This window comes from Carlito syrichta, unplaced genomic scaffold (genome assembly GCF_000164805.1).
Source record: "Carlito syrichta isolate Samal-C Ts95f unplaced genomic scaffold, Tarsius_syrichta-2.0.1 Scaffold316493, whole genome shotgun sequence".
NCBI lineage: Eukaryota > Metazoa > Chordata > Mammalia > Primates > Tarsiidae > Carlito > Carlito syrichta.
Window position 1 is genome coordinate 254646 of NW_007260589.1, and position 19503 is coordinate 274148.

The 19503-nt window shown below is 35.5% G+C and overlaps 1 protein-coding gene across 6 annotated transcripts in view; it reads right to left on the bottom strand.

Annotated features, from left to right (window-relative positions):
* Nucleotides 1–2205: 2205 nt before the first annotated feature.
* The window catches only part of HELLS (helicase, lymphoid specific), a 42280-nt gene continuing 24982 nt past the window's right edge, over nt 2206–19503 (bottom strand). For all 6 annotated transcript variants that reach the window (XM_008074580.1, XM_008074578.1, XM_008074579.1 and 3 more), the window contains 10 exons: nt 15033–15194; nt 13777–13916; nt 13552–13690; nt 11906–11989; nt 11705–11824; nt 10842–10958; nt 10321–10480; nt 8120–8216; nt 7963–8039; nt 2206–2778 (listed from right to left, as the gene is read on the bottom strand). In XM_008074580.1, coding sequence (XP_008072771.1) covers nt 2684–2778; nt 7963–8039; nt 8120–8216; nt 10321–10480; nt 10842–10958; nt 11705–11824; nt 11906–11989; nt 13552–13690; nt 13777–13916; nt 15033–15194 — 1191 coding nt within the window. In that variant the 3' untranslated portion in view covers nt 2206–2683. The remainder of the gene's footprint in view (nt 2779–7962; nt 8040–8119; nt 8217–10320; nt 10481–10841; nt 10959–11704; nt 11825–11905; nt 11990–13551; nt 13691–13776; nt 13917–15032; nt 15195–19503) is intronic.

The following is a 19503-nucleotide window of genomic DNA, read 5'->3' on the forward strand; positions in this document are numbered from 1 at the left end:
TATCTTCCCTAAATGCAGCAGTAGGAGCAAACCAAGTGACAACAATAAATGATACTAAAGAAATAACAACCAAGAGAAACCTTTTCATTTTACCAAGTATAATTTCTTGGGCTATATTTTTGTAACCAGAATTGATGTGAAGTATTAAAAACTACAATATGTTGTTTTTGAGAAGTATTGGATACAAAGCAATGGAATCTTTAAAACTTTAGAACATACCTTAAGAAGCTCAAAACTAAAATAATTCTTTGAAACAAAGAGTACAGAATTTAAAATCACCAGAAGCACTTATTTAGTGTCCTTAATATACATACTACATATAAGCACTATAATGTGCTTTGTAGATTTCTTATAAAGTACTACCTCAAATTACAAAGACTAAAAAAAATCACATAAATTGCCAAGACATTAGTGAAAGACGCCATCAAACATGTCTGCTTGAAAATGTTCAAGTACCACTTTCCCCATACCTCAACATACTCAATAACCATCTAATAACATGAAATAATGGCTCACTAAACAAAGCTAATAGAGTATTTTTCCTTGTTTGATCAAGTTATGGAAAACAAGACCTGGTTTGAGAATAATTTTCATAAGACAAAGCAGGAAATATTTGTTTCTGTAACATGAAATAAGTACATGACATCGGTTCTTCAGCACCTTGCTAAAACTGGAAACTAAAATGACCATAAAAGGAAGAGGCACTAAACCCCCAGGACAATTAAATAGATAATGAAAACATTAAGATTTTGGAAACCGAAAAAATAAATGCATGAGAGGTAACTGTCTCAGCAGACAGGAGAAATTTAAATCTCAATTCTGTATGCAGCTGATGCTTTTTAAAAAAAACACAAAAAAACAGAATGGGTTGAAAGAAGCACTTAAACACCAATGCCCAAGCCACTCCCCAATACTGAAGAAAACTGAAGGGATCACTCCCTGGAAACAGTGAATCAGAGGGTCTCTGGAATTGGAGAACCAAGATATAGACAGGAAGCAGTCAGTATCTTACTAAAAACTGGAGCGGTCTGCATTATGAATAATAGTAAGGTCTTCAATTCCCTTTTCCTTTCTCACCCAAAAAGAAAACCTGTAACATGTATACTCACATAGGACAAGAGATTGAAAGGTTTCTCTCTCAAAAAAGACCTACATATTCTGACAGTTGGGTGACCCTCAAATAAGTGGCCTAGCCAAATAATGCTGCAGTCAAATCCACCTGCTAACAAGCCAGAAATATAGAGAGCTTAGAGAAATTCCTTCTAGACTTCTAGTTTGAGGAACAGTAAAGAATCCCAAGGCATTTGAAGAAGCATCGAAATAAAAGACAGACTAAACTAAACAAAGGGAAGACTCACTTAACTGAAACAGACTAGGGGGTGGGAAGGGAATTTCTTAAAAATGTTCTAGACAGAAGGGTCAGGCACAGTGGTTCAATTCTGTAATCCCAGTGCTATGGGAGGCTGAGGTGGGAGGATCACTTGAGGTCAAGAGTTTGAGATCATCCTAGGCAATGTAATGAGACTCCATCTCTACCAAAAAAAAAAAAATTAAAAATTAAAAATTAGTCAGGTGTGGAGGCTGCAGTGAGCCATGACTGTACCACTGCACTCCAGCCTAGGTAGCAAAGCAACTTAAAAAAAAAAAAAGCTTTTCTGCTGAACCCTAATTACATTATCCAAAGTTACAGATAAACAGATCTACATTTCAATATACATAGTAACAACAGAACATTTTTCCAAGAGATAAACAACCAGCACAGGGGAATATGTCCCCTTTTCCAGGGTATATTCAGAATTTTTCTTCCTTATTGTCTGATATCCTTTCCTCAGGGCCTAAATTGTGCCTTTTTTGGCCCTTATACTCTTCTATTATGGACTTTGCATCACTTATACTCCTAAGTCTTGTTTTATTCTCTCTGGTACTACCTATCCTCCAACTATAAATTTTCAGATCTCTCCTCTTGTTCTGCGTGATATACTACCATTTACAATTTCTGGTCTTTTGTCAAGACCCTACAGTTTCTTTCAGAATCTTCTCTGTGTTAACCCAACATCCACTTGAAATCTTTACATGACATACTCTTGTAGTACAGTAGTAGTTTAGTAAATGAAGCCAAAATAGCATAATACCAAATGCCAAAGATCGTCAACTCTTTTGCTATTGTTTTACCTGCTACTTTCCTGAAAAAATAATTTGATGAGATCATCTTATAATGAACATTTGGTAAACTACCTCATAGAAATAGACTCTAAAATAAGACAATTTCTTAGTTAAAAACAATAGAAAGCATAATTCCAATCTCCCCCTTTCAAGCCCTACTCCGTTAACGGAAATACCAAAAACCCATGAACCGTATTACTAAAAGAGGGAACAAAGGCATTTGCTAAACTTCCACAGGAAGACTATAAATCTAGAAGCAGTAAAGCACACATCAGCCTGTACCCAAGAGTACTATTCAGTCTCACAAGTTAACTGAAAATCTAAACTTAATATGGACACAAATACTTGTTCTTAATAAGGCCGCAGAACATTCCCATCTATTAAATGTGCAATGGTACAAGATATATTATGTCAACTGATATCATCAAAAAGTAAAGTAGATAATCTGGCTTTCAAAAGCAATACAGGTAAATCACTAGATGTAAACAGGAACGTTAAAAAGCCATTCTTTAGCTTCAACTTAAAACAAGCATTCAGGATTGGAATCTTCAGTGTTCTCTAGTATCTTGAATAGCCCCATCTTCTCTTTAACTGGTCCCGAGGCATTCATTTGATCTAAGAGAAAAAATGAAAACAGGTACTTCTTTAAAGTATAAGAACTGAAACTAAAAATAAATCATAAAAGAAATTTCTAACATGATGCTATGAAAAGTGAGTAATCCATCCAAAACTTAAAAGAGTTAATATGGGCATTCTCTTCCTTAATCAGTAAAATTTAATAGCAACGAAAGAAAAAAGGTACTCTAGGGAACACATATCTGAAGTATCAGCTTGCTAGTCAAAATCTCTTCTGAGTTTAAGGTAAGATACAGAAGTCACAGAGCAATTAACAGAACACCAGCTTGAATTATGTTCTCAGGAATTCTTTTTTTTCAAAGTCTGATAATGACTAGTTTAAAAGCTGGAAAGCAAGATAACATGAAAAACTTACCTTTATAAACAATTCAAATGAATGCAATATGTAGTCTCTTAAAGTCTGTCAATATAACAGCAATAGAATGAAATCTCTATTGATTTTAATTTGCACCATTCTCGTTTTTCATAATCTTTTTATGTTCATTAGACATTTCTTTCTCTCTTGGTAAACAGCCACCTCTTATGTCACCCATTTTTATTATGCATTTTCAGGTATTTACATATCCCAAACACTTTCTGTCCATGTTACAAAGATTATGGTTTCTCTCATTTGTTTATGGTGTCATTTTTAAGAAATTTTTAATGCTGATGCAACAAAAATATATCAATCTTTTAATATAATTTGTGAGTTCTGCATTATGAATAATTCTTTCCAAATTCTAAGGTTAAATATATTTTCCTATTCTTTTAAGTTAAAACTTTGCTTTCAATACTTAGGTAATGTGAGGTAAAGAGGACCTAGTTTAATTTTTTCCCCTCTTGGCTGGGCACAGTGGCTTATGACTATAATCCTAGCACTTTGGGAAGCTAAGGCGTGAGCATTGCTTGAGCTGAGGTGTCTGAGACCAGCCTAGCCTAGGCACACAGCGAGACCCTGTCTCTAAAAAATAAAAATAATTAGCCGGGTATAGTGATACATAGCTATAGTCTCAGCTACTCAGGAGGCTAACTAAGGAGGAAGGATCACCTGAACACAGGAAGTTGAGGCTACGATGAGCCATGATAGTGCCAATGCGTTCCAGCACGAATCCAGCACGAATGAATTCCAGCACGAATAAGGCCATGAATCAAAGAAAAAAAAATTTTTTCCCCTCTTGAGTATTATTGCCTGAGCATCATGTGTTGATTAATAGGAATCTTCCTCCTCTAGCTTGAAATGCCATTTCTGCCATTGATTGTTTTCCCATGAAAGTTTAGTTGTCTTTCTAGGTTCACCATATTCTGCCTCTAGTCAATGTATCATCATCACGTGCTAACTCAACACAGCCTTAACTATTATGACTTTTTAATGAGACTTACTACATGGTATAAAATATCTTGTTCTTAGAGCTGTCTTACTTCTTGGCCCTTCACTTTTCCGTATAAATTGTAACAGTATATTCTTTAAAAAGTCACATTGGGACTTGAATTAGAATAGCAATGCAAGGAAGATAATTTAAGTTCAGGGAATATTGATTTTTTTAAAATATTAAACATTCATGTCTATGAATATAGTTAAATCTGTACATTTATTCAGCCTTTCCGTTAGTGTCCTTCAAGGTTTCATTACTTCGTCCTTATATAAAGGCCTTTAAAAAAGTTGTACTTAATTCTAAGCATGTTACAGTTTTGTACTTGTAAATACTTTATTTACTAAACAATCAATAGTTACACAAACCATTATTTATAAGCAATCTTTGTCTTCAATTGTGTTTTTTTTTTTGAGTCAGAGTCTCACTCTGTTGCCCAGGCTATAGTGCAGTGGCACTCACAGCCACCACAGCCTCACCCTACTATACTCAGGCGATCCTTTCACCTCAATCTTTCAAGTAGCTAGAACTACAGGCATGTGCCACCACGTCCAGCTAATTTGTTGCCTAGGCTGGTCTCAAATCCCTGAGCTCAGGCAACACTTGCTTCTGCCTCCCAAAAGTGTTGATATTACAGATGTAAGCCACCATGCCCAGCTTAAATTGTATTCTAAAATACTTTCTAGATCCCACTGGACTGTCTAGGAAGATAATCAGACTGTGCGCAAACACAAGCAATTTGAACTTTCTTGTTTAAAGAGGCAGTGTCTTAACTTGTTACCCAGGATAGAATGCCGTGGCATGATCATGCCCACTAGCCCTAATTGTAAATGCTTGGGCTCAAGCAATCATCCTATCTCAGGATCCCAAGTAGCAGGAACTACAGATGGACATCACGTCCAGTTAACTGTGTTTCTGCCCTATGTTGCCCAGGTTGGTCTCCTGGTCTCAAGTAATCCTCCTGCCTCAGTGGAATTACAGGCATGAGTCACCAAACCCAGCCAGCCTAGATTCTTATTTATTATTCCTCTAACTTATTTCTTACGGTCTTGGTATAATTACAGTGAAAATAAGCTGTTATTCTTGATTTTACTAGTAATTTCCCAGGTGAATGTTCTGTCATGCAGAAGAACTTCCTTCTATCTAGTTTTAAGAATTATGAAGATGATTATGTTATAAAGGTGGATTTTTGGTATCCAAAGGGGTTGATCATCTAGTTCTCAATTTTTTTTTTAAAAGTCAAGGTCTTACTCTGTTGCTCAGGATGCAATAAAGTGGCATAACCATGGCTCACTGTAGCTTCCAACTCCCGGGCTGAAGCAATCCTCCTGGGTCAGCCACCCGCTTAGCTGGGACTACAGGCACATACCACCACATTCGGTGAAAATATTTTCTGTAGAAATGAGATCTTGCTATGTTGCCCAGGCTGTCTTGAACTCCTGGCCTCAAGCTTTCTTCCTGCCTCAGCCTCCCAAAATGCTGGCATTCCAGGTGTGAGCTACCACACCCGCCTCTCCTATATTCAACTAATGTGAATTATATTAGTACTTTTAGATATTAAATGCTCCTTGCTACCTTGTATACCGTTTATTTTTAACATATTTCAGATTTTTGCCATGCTATATTTCTCATATTTTTCCTAAACAATTTCAAAGTTAAAATTCAAATAAACATGCAAATTCTCCAGCATATCTAATATAATCTTGAAAGAGAACAAAACTAAAGAATTACACTTCCCATAATGCTACATTTATCAGTTCAGTGTGGTATTGGTACAGGATTAACACACAGATCAATGGAACAGAATTGAGAATACAGAAATAAGCACTCATATTTTATGGTCAGCTGATTTTCAATAAAGATGACAAGGCAATCCAATAGGGAAAGGAGCATCATTTTAACAAATGGATATTGACATGCAAGATGAAGATCAGTTTCAAATCTCACCTCATACTCTATATAAAAATCACTCAAAATAGATCTTAGACCTAACTGTAAAAAAAGTGAAAAGAAAAAATAAAAATAAACCAAAATAAAAAAGTAAAAAAACTGGCCACAAGTTGGAAGCAAACATTTGAAAAACATCTGAAAGAAGACTTGTAACCACAATGTATTTTCAGATTCTTTTGATTCAGTAAGACACAGACTCCAAATAAAAAGTAAACTATATATTTAAAAAGAAGACATCATTGACACTGTACCCATTGGCCTACTGATAAATGATAAACAATTGGTTCTCAAAAACAAAACAAAAGAGAGAAAGAGAGAGAGGAAAAAAAGGTATATTAAGTGACTTATGGCTGTAGTCCCAGCCTGCACAACAGAGCAAGAACTCGTCTCCAAAAAAACAAAAACAAAGACCCAGGTTTGTAGTTCTTGCCTATTTCTGTGGCCTAACTACTTCCACCATCACAAACTTCAAGTTACCAGCATAGCATTGAATGTAGCTAGGAAAAGATGAGCATTACATACTAATTCTACCGTACAGATTAAATAGAAAAATGATCAAGAGCCTAGGCAGTGACATATTGTAAAATAATTAGTAAGTGACATTTAAAATGTTTTATCTTTGCCTTAAAATTAATTTACAGCTGGGCATGAAAGCTCACACCTGTAATCCCAGCACTTTACGGGGTGGAAGCAAGAGGATTGCCTGCGCTCAGGGATTTGAGATGAGCCTGGGTAATTTGACGAGACCTCATCTCTACAATAAATAAAAGAATTAGCTGATGGTGGCGCACGCGTGCAGTTCCAACTACTTGAAAGGCTGAGGTGGAAGGATCACCTGAGCCCAGCAGGTCAAGTCTGCGGTAGCCATGAGCATGCCACTGCCCTCCAAGCTGGGCAATAGAGTGAGACTCTGACTCAAAAAAATAAAAATAAAAAATAAAAGTAATTTATAGTCACCATTGTACATATCAAATCATTATACATATTCTAAAAACTGATAAACAAAAGAAGCAAATTATCTTGCCTCTCTTGTATCTCAGGGAAACCAAATATTTGATAAGGGAATAGTTTTAGACTCCAGATAACAAAGGAATGATGGAATAAGAAAATCACCATTTTGCAAACCTTAAGAAAATAGTGGTTGCAAGCCACCATTATCCAAGAAGGCTAAAACTCACTGTATTAAAGGTTGACGAAAATTTTTGTAATATTACTATCTGCCTGTATCTGATTAATCTTAGTGCACTAGAAACAAGAAGCCCAGGTGTGATGTGCCTCCTGGTACAATGTAAATATGATAACAAAGCACTGGTACTCTTGACCAAGATATGGAACTTGAATCTAACATGCCTGTAAAGCTATTTTCAGAAAAACTAGTTTACCAGTTTGTAGAAAATATGCAAATTATAGAACAATTTAAAGGAAAACAAAGGGAAAAAAATTAGTCAACGTAAGCCATTTGGTAGAAAAAACTCAGTTTCTCCAACACATCAATGACATGAAAAAAAAAAGTTACAGAAGATAAATATAACCATCAACACAATCTGGAATCTTATTCAAACTATAAAAAAGTTGACATAACTGGAGAAATCAATATAGGTGGGTAACAGATGAAATTAAGGCATTAGTGCCAATTCTCTTAAATGTAATAATGGCATAGTGGCTATGTTTAAAAACATGTTCTCAGGGGAAAATGTGTAACAAAGTACTTATGGGCAAAATGTCATGACGTCTGAGATTTGATTTCAATACTCTGACAAAAAAATAGCAATGAAGTAAGATTGGCTACATGTGGCTGAATGAATTCTACAAATTCTCATTATGCATGTTTCAAAGTTTCCATTAAAAAAAGCATGACACTTACCAATGAGATCACTTCGATCTAACAACAACTCTAGATCCTTATCACTAATGACCTTCTCTCTTGATCCTTTTACTTCCCTATAGAAAATAAAACATTCAAGTCTATACAAATAAATCAAAATTAAAAATGGAATCATTCTAAAATTTAAAAATCCTACCTTTCATAATCTCTAGATTTTAATAATTCCATCAATTCCTTAGGATCTAAAAAGTTCTTAGATTGATTTAATCCAGACTGACCACCTTTGAAATGATCTAAAAAAAAAAAAATTCAAGAAACCCAAAATATTAAACTTCTTTTTAATACTACAATTTAACATATTACAAACCAATGACAATGGCTTGCTAAGTGAAGTGTTGCAAAGGAAGAAAAGCAATTGAAACTCTCAGACTTTGCTAACAGGAATAGAAAACAGTAAGTCCACTTGGGAAAAGGTTTGGTAGCTTCCATAGTAGTTAAACATACACCCTGCCTACGACCAAGCATAAAGAAATGCATTTGGTCCACAGAAATGTGTACAGGTACAACTTATTCACAATAATCAGAATCTGGAAACAACTGAAACATCCCGTCAATGGATAAACAAACTACTCAGCAACCAAAAAAAATTCTACTATAAATAGTGGTTGCTTTCCATTGAGGGTCAAGGGAGCACAGAGAATGACTGGAAAAGGTGCACAAGGGAAAATTCCTTGGATGATGAAATTTTATCCTGATCCAAATGATAGTTACATGAGCACATATTTTTGATCAACATTCATCAAGCTTTACACTTAAGGTCTGTGTACTGGCCAGGTGTGGTGTTCAAGCCTATAATTCCAGCACTTTGGGAGGCTGAGGCGAGAGAATTGCCTGAGCCCAGGGGTTAGAGACCAGTCCGGGCAACTTGGTAAGACCTCCTCTCTACGACAAATCAAAAAATTAGCCAGGCATGGTAGTGCATGTCTGTAGTTCCAGCTACTTGGAAGACTGAGGCGGAAGGATTGCCTGAGCCCAGCACATCGAGGCTGCAAGTGGCCATGAGTGTGCACTCCAGCCTGGGTGACAGAGTGAGACTCCAACTCAAAAACAAAACAAAACTGTGTACTTTACTAAATGTATACTAAACCTCAATTAAAAATTATCAGCATTTTAAAAAATTCATTCAAATTTTCTTAAAATTAATCTCTTAAAATACTGAAAATTAGGAAAATAAAACTATAGATAAACCTTACTTAAATTTAAACTATATTCAATATTTGAGCAAAATATAATTTATTTCATTATTCAATCCTAAAACAGCATAGGTGAAAAATTTTAATTTTACATAAAATCTTACTAGGACAAAGCTCTTTTTCCCCACAATGCAAATTCCAATTACAATCTGAATAGTCTATCAGGTCAAATTAATTTTGTCTAAAAGCTAATCCACTCTTCCCTCAAAACCAGAAACCCTGGAGAAAGTACTTACAAGTGGGAAAATATCAATAAATTGATATTGACTCTCGACATAATTTTTATCATTATTATGATAGTCCCATTTCTCTAGGATGAATGACTTTCATTGATTTTCAAATTTGCTTCAAGTAGCTATACCAAGCATTTATTCAAAAAAAATTTTATACTGAATAAACATTAACTTCTCCAAAGAATCTCAGAGTACAGAACTTAAGCACCTCACCTACTCCAGATCCCCTCCTCTTCAAAATCTTTTCTAAATTAAAAAATACTTTTGGGAGGGTAGGAGCAGGATTGGCAGTAATGGGAAGCGATGGCGGGGGGGGCGGTGAGATGATGACACACCTCATCAACAAGGGTACCTGCATAATGAACATTTGTATACCTAACCCTGCATCCACCCCACATATTTAAAATAAAATAATAATAATAATAAAAAACAAACAAAAAGACCACTGTTGAGACCAGTATGGGTGTTGCAAAAAAAACTCCACTGTGTCCCAAGCTACAAAAAGGGCATTCTGCATTCTGTGAAACAGGGAGTTCAACAAAGTAAACAGATTTATTTATAGCACTACTTCTATACACTGTTAATAGTCTAATATTTAATAAATGGAACTTGAAAGACATTAAGTAGTTTTCTTAAAACTCATGGCAGGTCAGTCTCTTATCAGGAAAATTCAATTATCCTTGACCTCACTTCTTGGTGCCTCTGCTCATCTAGATACTCACTAGTATTCTTTCTTTCATGTCTATGATCAACTTACTTTAGGCTTTTAGCAGTTCCAAATCCCCTACTACTTTCTGATATCCTGTCATTATCAAGCTGCACTATTTTATATAGAAAGTATCAACAATTACAAAAAGTCACAACACACAATGGACAGTTGAACCCAAAAAAATGTGCTACGTGTTATTTACTTTTGTGGATGATCAACTTTTCCAGTTTTCTTTTAGCAGCTGCTCTTTCCACAATTTTCTGATCGATAGTATTTGCTGTAACAAGGCGATACACAACAACGGGCTTTGTCTGACCAATTCTATGACATCTATCCTGGGCCTGAAGATCAGACTGGGGATTCTTAAATTTAAAAAGGAAAATATCATTTAACAGTACCAGGTTAAAATTAACTTAAACTCATAACATGTGAGTAAAGTAAACATGAACGAGTTAATCAGAAACTTTTAAACAATGGTGTCTTAATTTATACTTCTAGAGTGACTTCATAAGTAAAATTTTCATTCCATAGACTCTTGATAATCTTAAGAAAAAACTTAAATACCCCAAGTTTTTATATGCAGAAAACTTTATACAAAAATGACTCCGCAGAGTATGGTTATCTTTACAAAATAGATAAATGAATTTACAATGCAAACAAGGAAATATTTTTTAAAATTCAGAATGAAAATATAATTAGCATATTGATATACTTCCAACTTACCCAATCACTGTCATAAATTATAACTGTATCTGCTGCAGTCAAATTAATGCCCAGGCCCCCAGCTCGTGTACTCACTAAGAAGATAAACACATCTGGATCTGTGTTAAAGTTGTGCATCTTTAAAAGCAAAAAAGAAAGTAAACACAACAAATTAAGAAAGAAAATAGTACCAACAAGGAAAAAACTTTATAATTACAACTGTGAAAATCTTATGCAAGGCAGAACAAACACACCATTCAGATCTTTAAAACAATTATGTCAACTAAATAAGACCTGTGGTTCATGCTAACTTTATTTCCTAAGCATATTTTTATTTAAATGTTTTAAATAAAAACATGTTTAGGATGTTTTAAATTTATCCCAAAACCCAAAATATGCTAAAGTTATCAGAGAAAAGAGTATTAATATCTATAATTATCTTGAAATGCACTAAAAGAGGATGGAATGTTGAATAGATACACCAATGCTGATTCATGGGTATGTGATTTTTAAAAGGTACTAGCAGTGATTATAGGTGAACTTCCAGTTGTTTATTGTTTTTTCCAGCTTTGCTATGTATCTACAATTTTCATAATAAAATGCTGAGGACAAGGCAAAAAGCTGAAAATCCCTGCCATCCCAATAGCCTTACAGTGATGGTTAAATAGGATATTATTATATAAGGCTGTACAAGAAGACATAAAATTTGAGAATCAAAAGTTCAGACTTATTAATACTAAATCCAAATGGTATTTCTGATCCATCATAGAGTTTTGGGGTCATGTCTATCTTCTTATCAATTTGTGGGTCTCTTTTGAACATTACTTCAGAAATCAAGATAGGAGTTATAAAGAGTTTGGTAGGTACGCCATAAGCAGTCTTACATTTTTTTCTCTCTCTGAGTAAGACATGGACCCATCAAGTCTGCTAAAGTTGAAATTTCTAAGATGGCAGAAATCCATCAAAATGTCCAGCATCCTCGTCATTTGTGAAAAAAGCAGCACCTGAAATTTAAATATACCTTAATATGCATACTGATTAATGAAGAATAATTAAACAATAAAAATTTCAATCAGAAGTATCACCTTGTGACCTCTTTTTTTAAGTTCCGGCAACATTCGATCCAAAATTAAGAATTTCCCGGAAGTTGTTATCAACTCTTCATTGATCTGAAAAATGGGCAAGGAAAACCAAGAGAAAACTGTCATAATAACTACTAATCATTTGCTTTGTCAAAACAAGACATTTGAGAAGTTCAATTTTCAATGAAAAAGAAGTCACTTAAAAACTGCTTTGTTGTTCAATCTTTTTATTTCTCAAAGACATACTCCAGAATGTAAAACCAGTTGATTTCACAAAAACAAAATCAAGTGTAAGTGTATCTGTGGCTTATAATCCCAATCCTCTCTCAAAAGCTTTGAATAAGACAACAATACGTTCAAACTTTGTGTGAGTAAACTGAGGTTTATTCTTTAAAACAGCAGATCTCTAATAAAATGCATAGGAAAATTGCTCCTAGAATTCATAGTAGAAATTAAAGAAAATACAGGAGGCTTTAAGCAATCTAAATATCATGAGTGAAGACATTTTTCACCTTCTGGTGAAATTACCTCATCCAGAGGGGTACTTTCAATTTGAGCAGGGAAGTTTTATCTCCTCACTTAAATTTTGCCCTCCACCTACAGAGGAGACTTAGCAGGGGGCTGAAAACATTTCAAGTTGCCTTAACTTAGGAAGGTGAATATTACTGACATCTAGGGGTAAGGATAGGAAATGCAGCTAAGTGCCCTATGTGCACAGGATTACCTCCTAAGAAAGAACTTCCTGGTTCAAATGGCAATATTGCCAGGGGTGGAAAATCCTGTAGTAAACTACTACAAAACAAGGGTTATTGGGGGTTGCAAAGATCTGACTCAATACTATGCTGTTTTTCTACCAACTACCCAAGAAAATAATTTCATTCACCTGCACTCTGAAAGTCCTCAACTCAAAATTGGTTTTATGCTTTGGCAACTTACTGATATTTAAGCAATGAGCAGCCAGGTTGATTTTCAAAAAACTGCATAATAACTATAAAAGGAATACTGAAAAGGTGACATATATCTCTGAAACATAGCAAGTAAATATGAAGAGTAGAAATTAAATGCCTTACTGAATTCAGAATTCTTAGTGGCTCACATAATCTTTGTAATTAGAAATATTATTTGCAGCCGGGCTCGGTGGCTCAGCCTGTAATCCTGCGCCTTTGGGAGTCTGAGGTGAGCGGAATGCCTGAGACCACAGGTTCGAGACCCGCCTGGGCAGGCGAGACCTCATCTCTACAATAAAATCAAAAAATTAGCCGGGCGTGGTAGCACGCGCCTGTAATTCCGGCTAATCCGAAGGCTGAGGTGGAAGGATGGCCGGAGCCCAGAAGGTTGAGGCTACAATGGCCGGGAGCGGCCACTGCACTCCAGTCCAGTTGGAGTGAGACTCCAACTCAAAAAAACCAAAAAAACAAAAAAAAAAATATTATTTGCACATAGAAAGTGTATATCCTAAGTGTACATCATTCCACTCATAAAGTTCTCTAAATTGGGGGGACAAGATTGTCTCAGCTGACTGAAGAATTACAATCTTCAAATGGAAAACAGCACAATATTATTTTTTAATAATAATAATCACAGTAACACTTTCCTCCAATATTAAAAGTTATAGAAATCAAAACAGTAAGTTACTAAACGATAGTCACCTTAAATTCTTGTGTAACAGGGTCTATAGGATACTCAATCAAATATGGATGATTACAGCATTTACGAAGTAGCATCATTATATTCTGCAGTTTCAGATTAACTTCAGATTCTATAGGGACATTCACTTCGACAACAGTTCTACCAAAAACAAGTGATGCACACACATGAGAATGCAAGAAATACCACAGTTCCATAAATATTTAAATTTATTTTTAAACTCATACCTTTCTCGTTTCACCTCTGGCTGTATCTGACTGATCAATTTTTCTAATTCATTAGGGAAATCATCTATTTTGCTATAATTTATTGACTTCCTAGTTCGCCGTTTTGGCCGTCCAGTAGGAGTTACATCAACTGTTTCTTGCTAAAAAAAAAACAAATTAAAGGAGTATGTTTTAAAAGTTGTATCCTTACGATCTAAATGTAAACAAAATGTGGCATAAAAAATAATTTTTTAAGGTATAAAGAAAAAGTAATTGTCTTCAGCAAACTCCCAAAGGTACAAAGGGATCTATAACCTATAGCCCAATGCAAATGTTTTGTGCAATTCGTTTTAACACTGGTGACAGTATCTGAAAAGTAAGTGCCTTCATGTCTTAGTAGAGAAAACTTAAGGGCATATAAAACTACTTGGAACTTGTATAAAAAGATCTAATAGCTTAAAGTTGAACTAAGGCTACACAAATTTGAGGATATTTCTTTGTATTAGGGTAATACTGCATGAAATTTCTCATAACACACAAGTACTGTAAGTTTCTAACAGCTAAAAAAAGCTGAATTCTTTTAAAAATTATAATTAATATTAAAAGAGAAGAACATCTAACAGCTATATTAAACAGAAAAATGTATGATAAATATTTTGAAAAGAAAGCACATAGGTACACAGTGTAAAAATCAGACATCCAAACACTTAAAAAAAAATCCAAGGGTCATCTTTAGTTACATGTTAATTGCATCCTAACCTCAACTCTTGTAACATGGTGAATGAAAATGTCAATATTTCTTTCAAATAAATTATTCTATTAATCCTTCTGGCTACCAATAATCTACTTTAAGAAATCACACAGGTTGAGCATCACTAATCAGAAAACAAAATGCCCAATAAGCATTTTCTTTGATGTAACACATCAGCACTCAAAATGTTTCAAATTTGGAGCATTTTCGATTTTTGATGTTCAACTACATATGAAGTGTCTGGTCTAGTTTCCAAGCTGTTATTCAGGTATTCTCAAATAACTGTGTGCTTGTTAAAAATGCATTTCCAAGTCTATCCCCAGACAGCACAATTAGGATCTGGTGCAGCAAACTAAAATTTTAACAAATACTCCAGATAACTATATAGCAATTAATGCATGGACCACAGACCGTAGGTAAGAACTTTTCCACCTCTGAAAACACATAGGGAGCCATAAGACTGAAATCACAATAAAGTTTTATATGCCAAGTCTCAGTCAAAGTATCCTTCAAATCCCCACTCTACCTCACTGGCTCCAAACATGTTTGCAATTGTACGGTTCACAATGGCTGTATAAAAGATCTCTTGTTTCTTTGAAAGCGGTGCATAAACAACTACTTCTCGTTTAGGAGGAACTTCAAGAGCTACATCAGATTTTAATCTTCTTAATAAGAAAGGGGTTAGAATCTAAAATTAAAACACGAAAAGACAGATATGAATTAGACATTCCTATTTTTTCAGGGAATACTGTTCCCACATTGGCCTTTACCCTGTCTTTTGCCTTCCTAAACAAATAGTATCCAGTCTCAAAAAGTGAGATTAGCCGGGCTCGGTGGCTCAGCCTGTAATCCCGCACCTTGGGAGGCTGAGGTGAGTGAATTGCCTGAGTCCGCGAGTTCAAGACCCGCCTGGGAAACTTGGCGAGACCTCCTCTCTACAATAAATCAAAAAATCAGCCGGGTGTGGTAGCACACGCCTGTAGTTCCGGCTACCTGGAAGGCTGAGGTTGAAGGATCGCTGGAGCCCAGCAGGTCGAGGCTGTAGTGGCCAGGAGCGGTCACTGCACTCCAGTCTGGGCGACAGAGTGAGACTCCAACTCAAAAAAAAAAAAGTGAGATTAAATCTTAAAGGTGAGCACATGATAAACTTACATTTATCCGTGGCATCACAATTCATGAATCTTTTAAAAACTCAATCTACCTTGAATAATTTGAAAGGTGAAAATAAAAAGTTAATATTTATTTTTCTTAGTGATATAAAGCTTTCAGTTATAGTTCACAACATTTAGAATGAGGTTTTAGGCTAGTAGAAAGCCAACAGACAGAGATGTAGACATGAAAGTTGCCTTCTGTAACTTATAAGACTTTAGACTTAAAATTATGCTGGTTGAGCAGGGTGCAATGGCTCACACCCGTAATCCCAGCACTGTGGCAGGCCAGGCAGGAGAACTGCTTGACCCGAGGAGTTCAAAGTCAGCCTACACTACATAGTAAGATCCTGTCTCTACCAAAAAAAAGTCAAAACACTAGCAACAAGCTACTCAGAAAGCTGAGGCAGGAGACTATCCTGAGGTCAGGAGGTTGAGGCTGTGGTATGCTTTGAAATGTACCACCGTACTCTAGCCTGGGTGACAAAGTGAGACCCTGACTCCAAAAAAATTACTCTGCTTCATTAGCTGGTGGTATTAACAAGTGATAATCACATTCATAAATAGAACATAAAAGTAATAGATAATTATATTAAACTGAGTGAGCCTTTAAAAACACAAAAAAAGTACTTATAACAATTTTAATTTATAAACTTTTAGGAGTTGACAATAATTTACAGGTAGTAATTATATATAGTAAACCTCATTTTCCAGGCTCTGTACTTAAACATCTCACAAGTATAGGGCAAAGCATAGAAAGACTAAACCACAGAAACAAGAAAGCATTACCAATGGTTTAAGAAAAAAAGGTATCTTCAGATATCATTATAGATATGCCTATAAGCAATTAGGGAAAAAAATGTAAATGATCCATAAACATGTTAAAACGTGTTCATATACTTAAAGAAAACATCAAAATAATGGCATATACTTTTCTATCATAGGCACTGATAAATATTACTGTCTGAAGTTATCTAAAAATGGCAACTATGAAAGAAAAGGAATTCCACTGCCAAAGGAAATATATAAAGGATATTTACAAATATATCTGCTAGTATACAAGTATCCTAAAAAACAGATAAGCACAAGTAAGAAAACTGTTTCATGAAATCCATCTCTACCAAAAGAAAAAGAAAACATTTAGCTGTGCATGGTAGCATGGTACATAGCTACTCAGGAGGCTGAGGCAGGAAGATCTTTTGAACCCAGGATTTTGAGGCTATAGTAAGCCATGACTGAGCCAGCACTCCTGCCTGGGCAACAGCCAAAACCCTATCTCTGGGTGAGGGGCAAGACTACTGAATTATTTCAAAAATAGTAATTTTAAAATAAAAAATAGTTGTACAAAGACAGTAAAAAAAAATTTAAAGACACTGTATCTTTGTAATGAAAAAATTATATTGGGAATGGTACAAACTTTAATCTCAGTATCAATAAGCAAACTAGTTTTTAAGTTTTATTTCTATAAATAAGATAAAAATTTAAAAGATCATTAGAAGATTAGCTAAATGCAGATTTTAAGATGAAAGAATGAAGTCTTTAAGTATAAATCAGAATCGTAACTTAAAATTTTAGATGTATAAATAAAAACTATTGGCAAACCTGCAAGCTTTTCAATAACTGTAACATCTTTAAGAATGATGGTTCTTAAGGTATGAGACTTAATCTCAACAGAGTACTTAGATAAAAGAATATGAAAAAACAAAAACATCCAGCATCTTCCATGCAATTTACTTTAAAAAATGCCCCCACCATTCACAATAAACTGTTGAATATGAATGACGGGATATAATGAAAGCTTATTATCAAACACTAAAATTCATGTAAATTTTAAGTTATTTACACTAAAACAGTAATTCAAGTGAGCTCTCTTCTGACATGACCAACTATAGCAATTACTACAAATGTTCAATCAAATGGGATATGGCCTTTATCAGGAATATCTTTAAGTATAGATACTACAACCTTGTTTATATTAAAGTTTTGAAATGGGAAGAGGTAGACATAATTATAATGGACCAGAACAATGGGATACTAAGCAGTTATTAAAAATCAGAGTTGGCCGGGCTTGAAGGCTCAGCCTATAATCCTAGCACTTTGGGAGGAAGAAGCAAGTGGATTGCCTGAGACCACAGGTTCAAGACCAGGCCAGGCAACTTGGCTAGACCCAGTCTCTACAATAAACAAAAAAATTAGCCGGGAGTGGTAGCACTCGCTAGTATTAGCTAGTTCCAGCTACTTGGAAGGCTGAGGCAGAAGGATCACCAGAGTTGACAGGCAGAGGATCGCAGGTTTACACTGGGGTGGCCGTGAGTATGCCACAGCACTCCAGCCTGGGCGACAGAGTGAGACTCCAATTCAAAAATAAAATAAAATAAAATAAAAAGTAGAGTTAAGTCTACATATATTAGGAAAAAAATAACTTTCTAATAATTTTTTAAAAGACTGCTTTAGCCAGGCACAGTGGCTCATGCCTATAATCCCAGCAATTTGGGAGGCAGAGGCGAGAGGACTGCCTGAGCCCAGGGGTTTGAGACCAATCTGGGCAATGTGGCAGGATTTGTGTCAAGAGTAAATCAATAAATAAAAAAAATTAGCTTGACGTGGTCACAGGTACCTATAGTCCCAGTTACTTGGAAGGCTGAGGAGGCAGGATCACCTGAGCCCAGCAGGCTTTAGTTTGTGCCACTGCAGCTTGGCAGCTTGGGTGACAAAGTGAGACTCAAAAAAAAAAAAAAAAAGACAATAACCAAGAAACTACTTTAAGGAACAATTTTATTTTTTCAAAATCTTTCTTCAGGATCGCCTGAGCCCAGGAGGTCGAGGCAGTGGTGAGTCATGACTGTGCCACCACACTCCAGCCTTGACTCCAAAAAAAGTTTATATATATTCATGAGAAAAATGGGAAGTAGTTGAGAAATGTAAAGTAAAATACTACTTTTTTGCCAAAATCATACTCGCTAGCAGTATATACTGAATGTTGTGTTATGTCTTTTCAGACTTTTTCTTTGTGTAAGCACATGTGTTTTATCTATACCTAAAGTTGTTGGTTTTTTTATTATTTTTTGAATTGAAGTCTCATTCTGTCAAGCAGGCTGGAATACCGTGGCATGCTCACAGCCACCGTAGCCTTGGCCTGCTGGGCTCAGGTGATCCTTCTGCCTCATTTTCCCAAATAGTTGGAAACGCAGTTGTGCGCACCTGGCTAATTTTTGATTTATTGTAGAGACGAGGTCTCACCAAGTTGCCCAGGCTGGTCTTGAACCCCTGGGCTCACACAAGCCTCTCACCCTGCCTCACGAAGTGCTGTGATTACAGGCATGAGCCATCACACCTGGCTAATTTTTATAACATTTTGTAGAGGCAAAGCCTTGCTATTTTTCCCAGGCTGGTCTCAAACTTCTGGGCTCAAGGAATCCTCTAGCCTTGGCCTTCCAAAGTGCTGGAATTACAGGCCTAGGCTACCACTCCCACTCCATCATGAGCATATATATGTGTGTATATAAACTTTAAAATCAGAAAAAACATGTAACAAATACGTGTGTGTACCTCTGAATTAAAAATAAAAAATAAAATAAGCCAGGTATGGTAGCTCACACCTACAATTCCAGAATTTTGGGAGGTGAAGGAGAGAGGACTGCCTGAGCCCAGGAAAAAAAAAAGAAAAGAAAGAAAGTAACCACTATGGGTAACATGAGCATATGAAACGGGCAAAATTTAGGTAAGCACTTGAATTCTGCAATAAAATGATGTGAACCCTGACAACAGGGAAAGGGCAGGGGAATCATTTAAATTTGGGGAAATCCTCATTTTTGAAATCTCCTATAAACGGTTAAACAGGTGATCTCT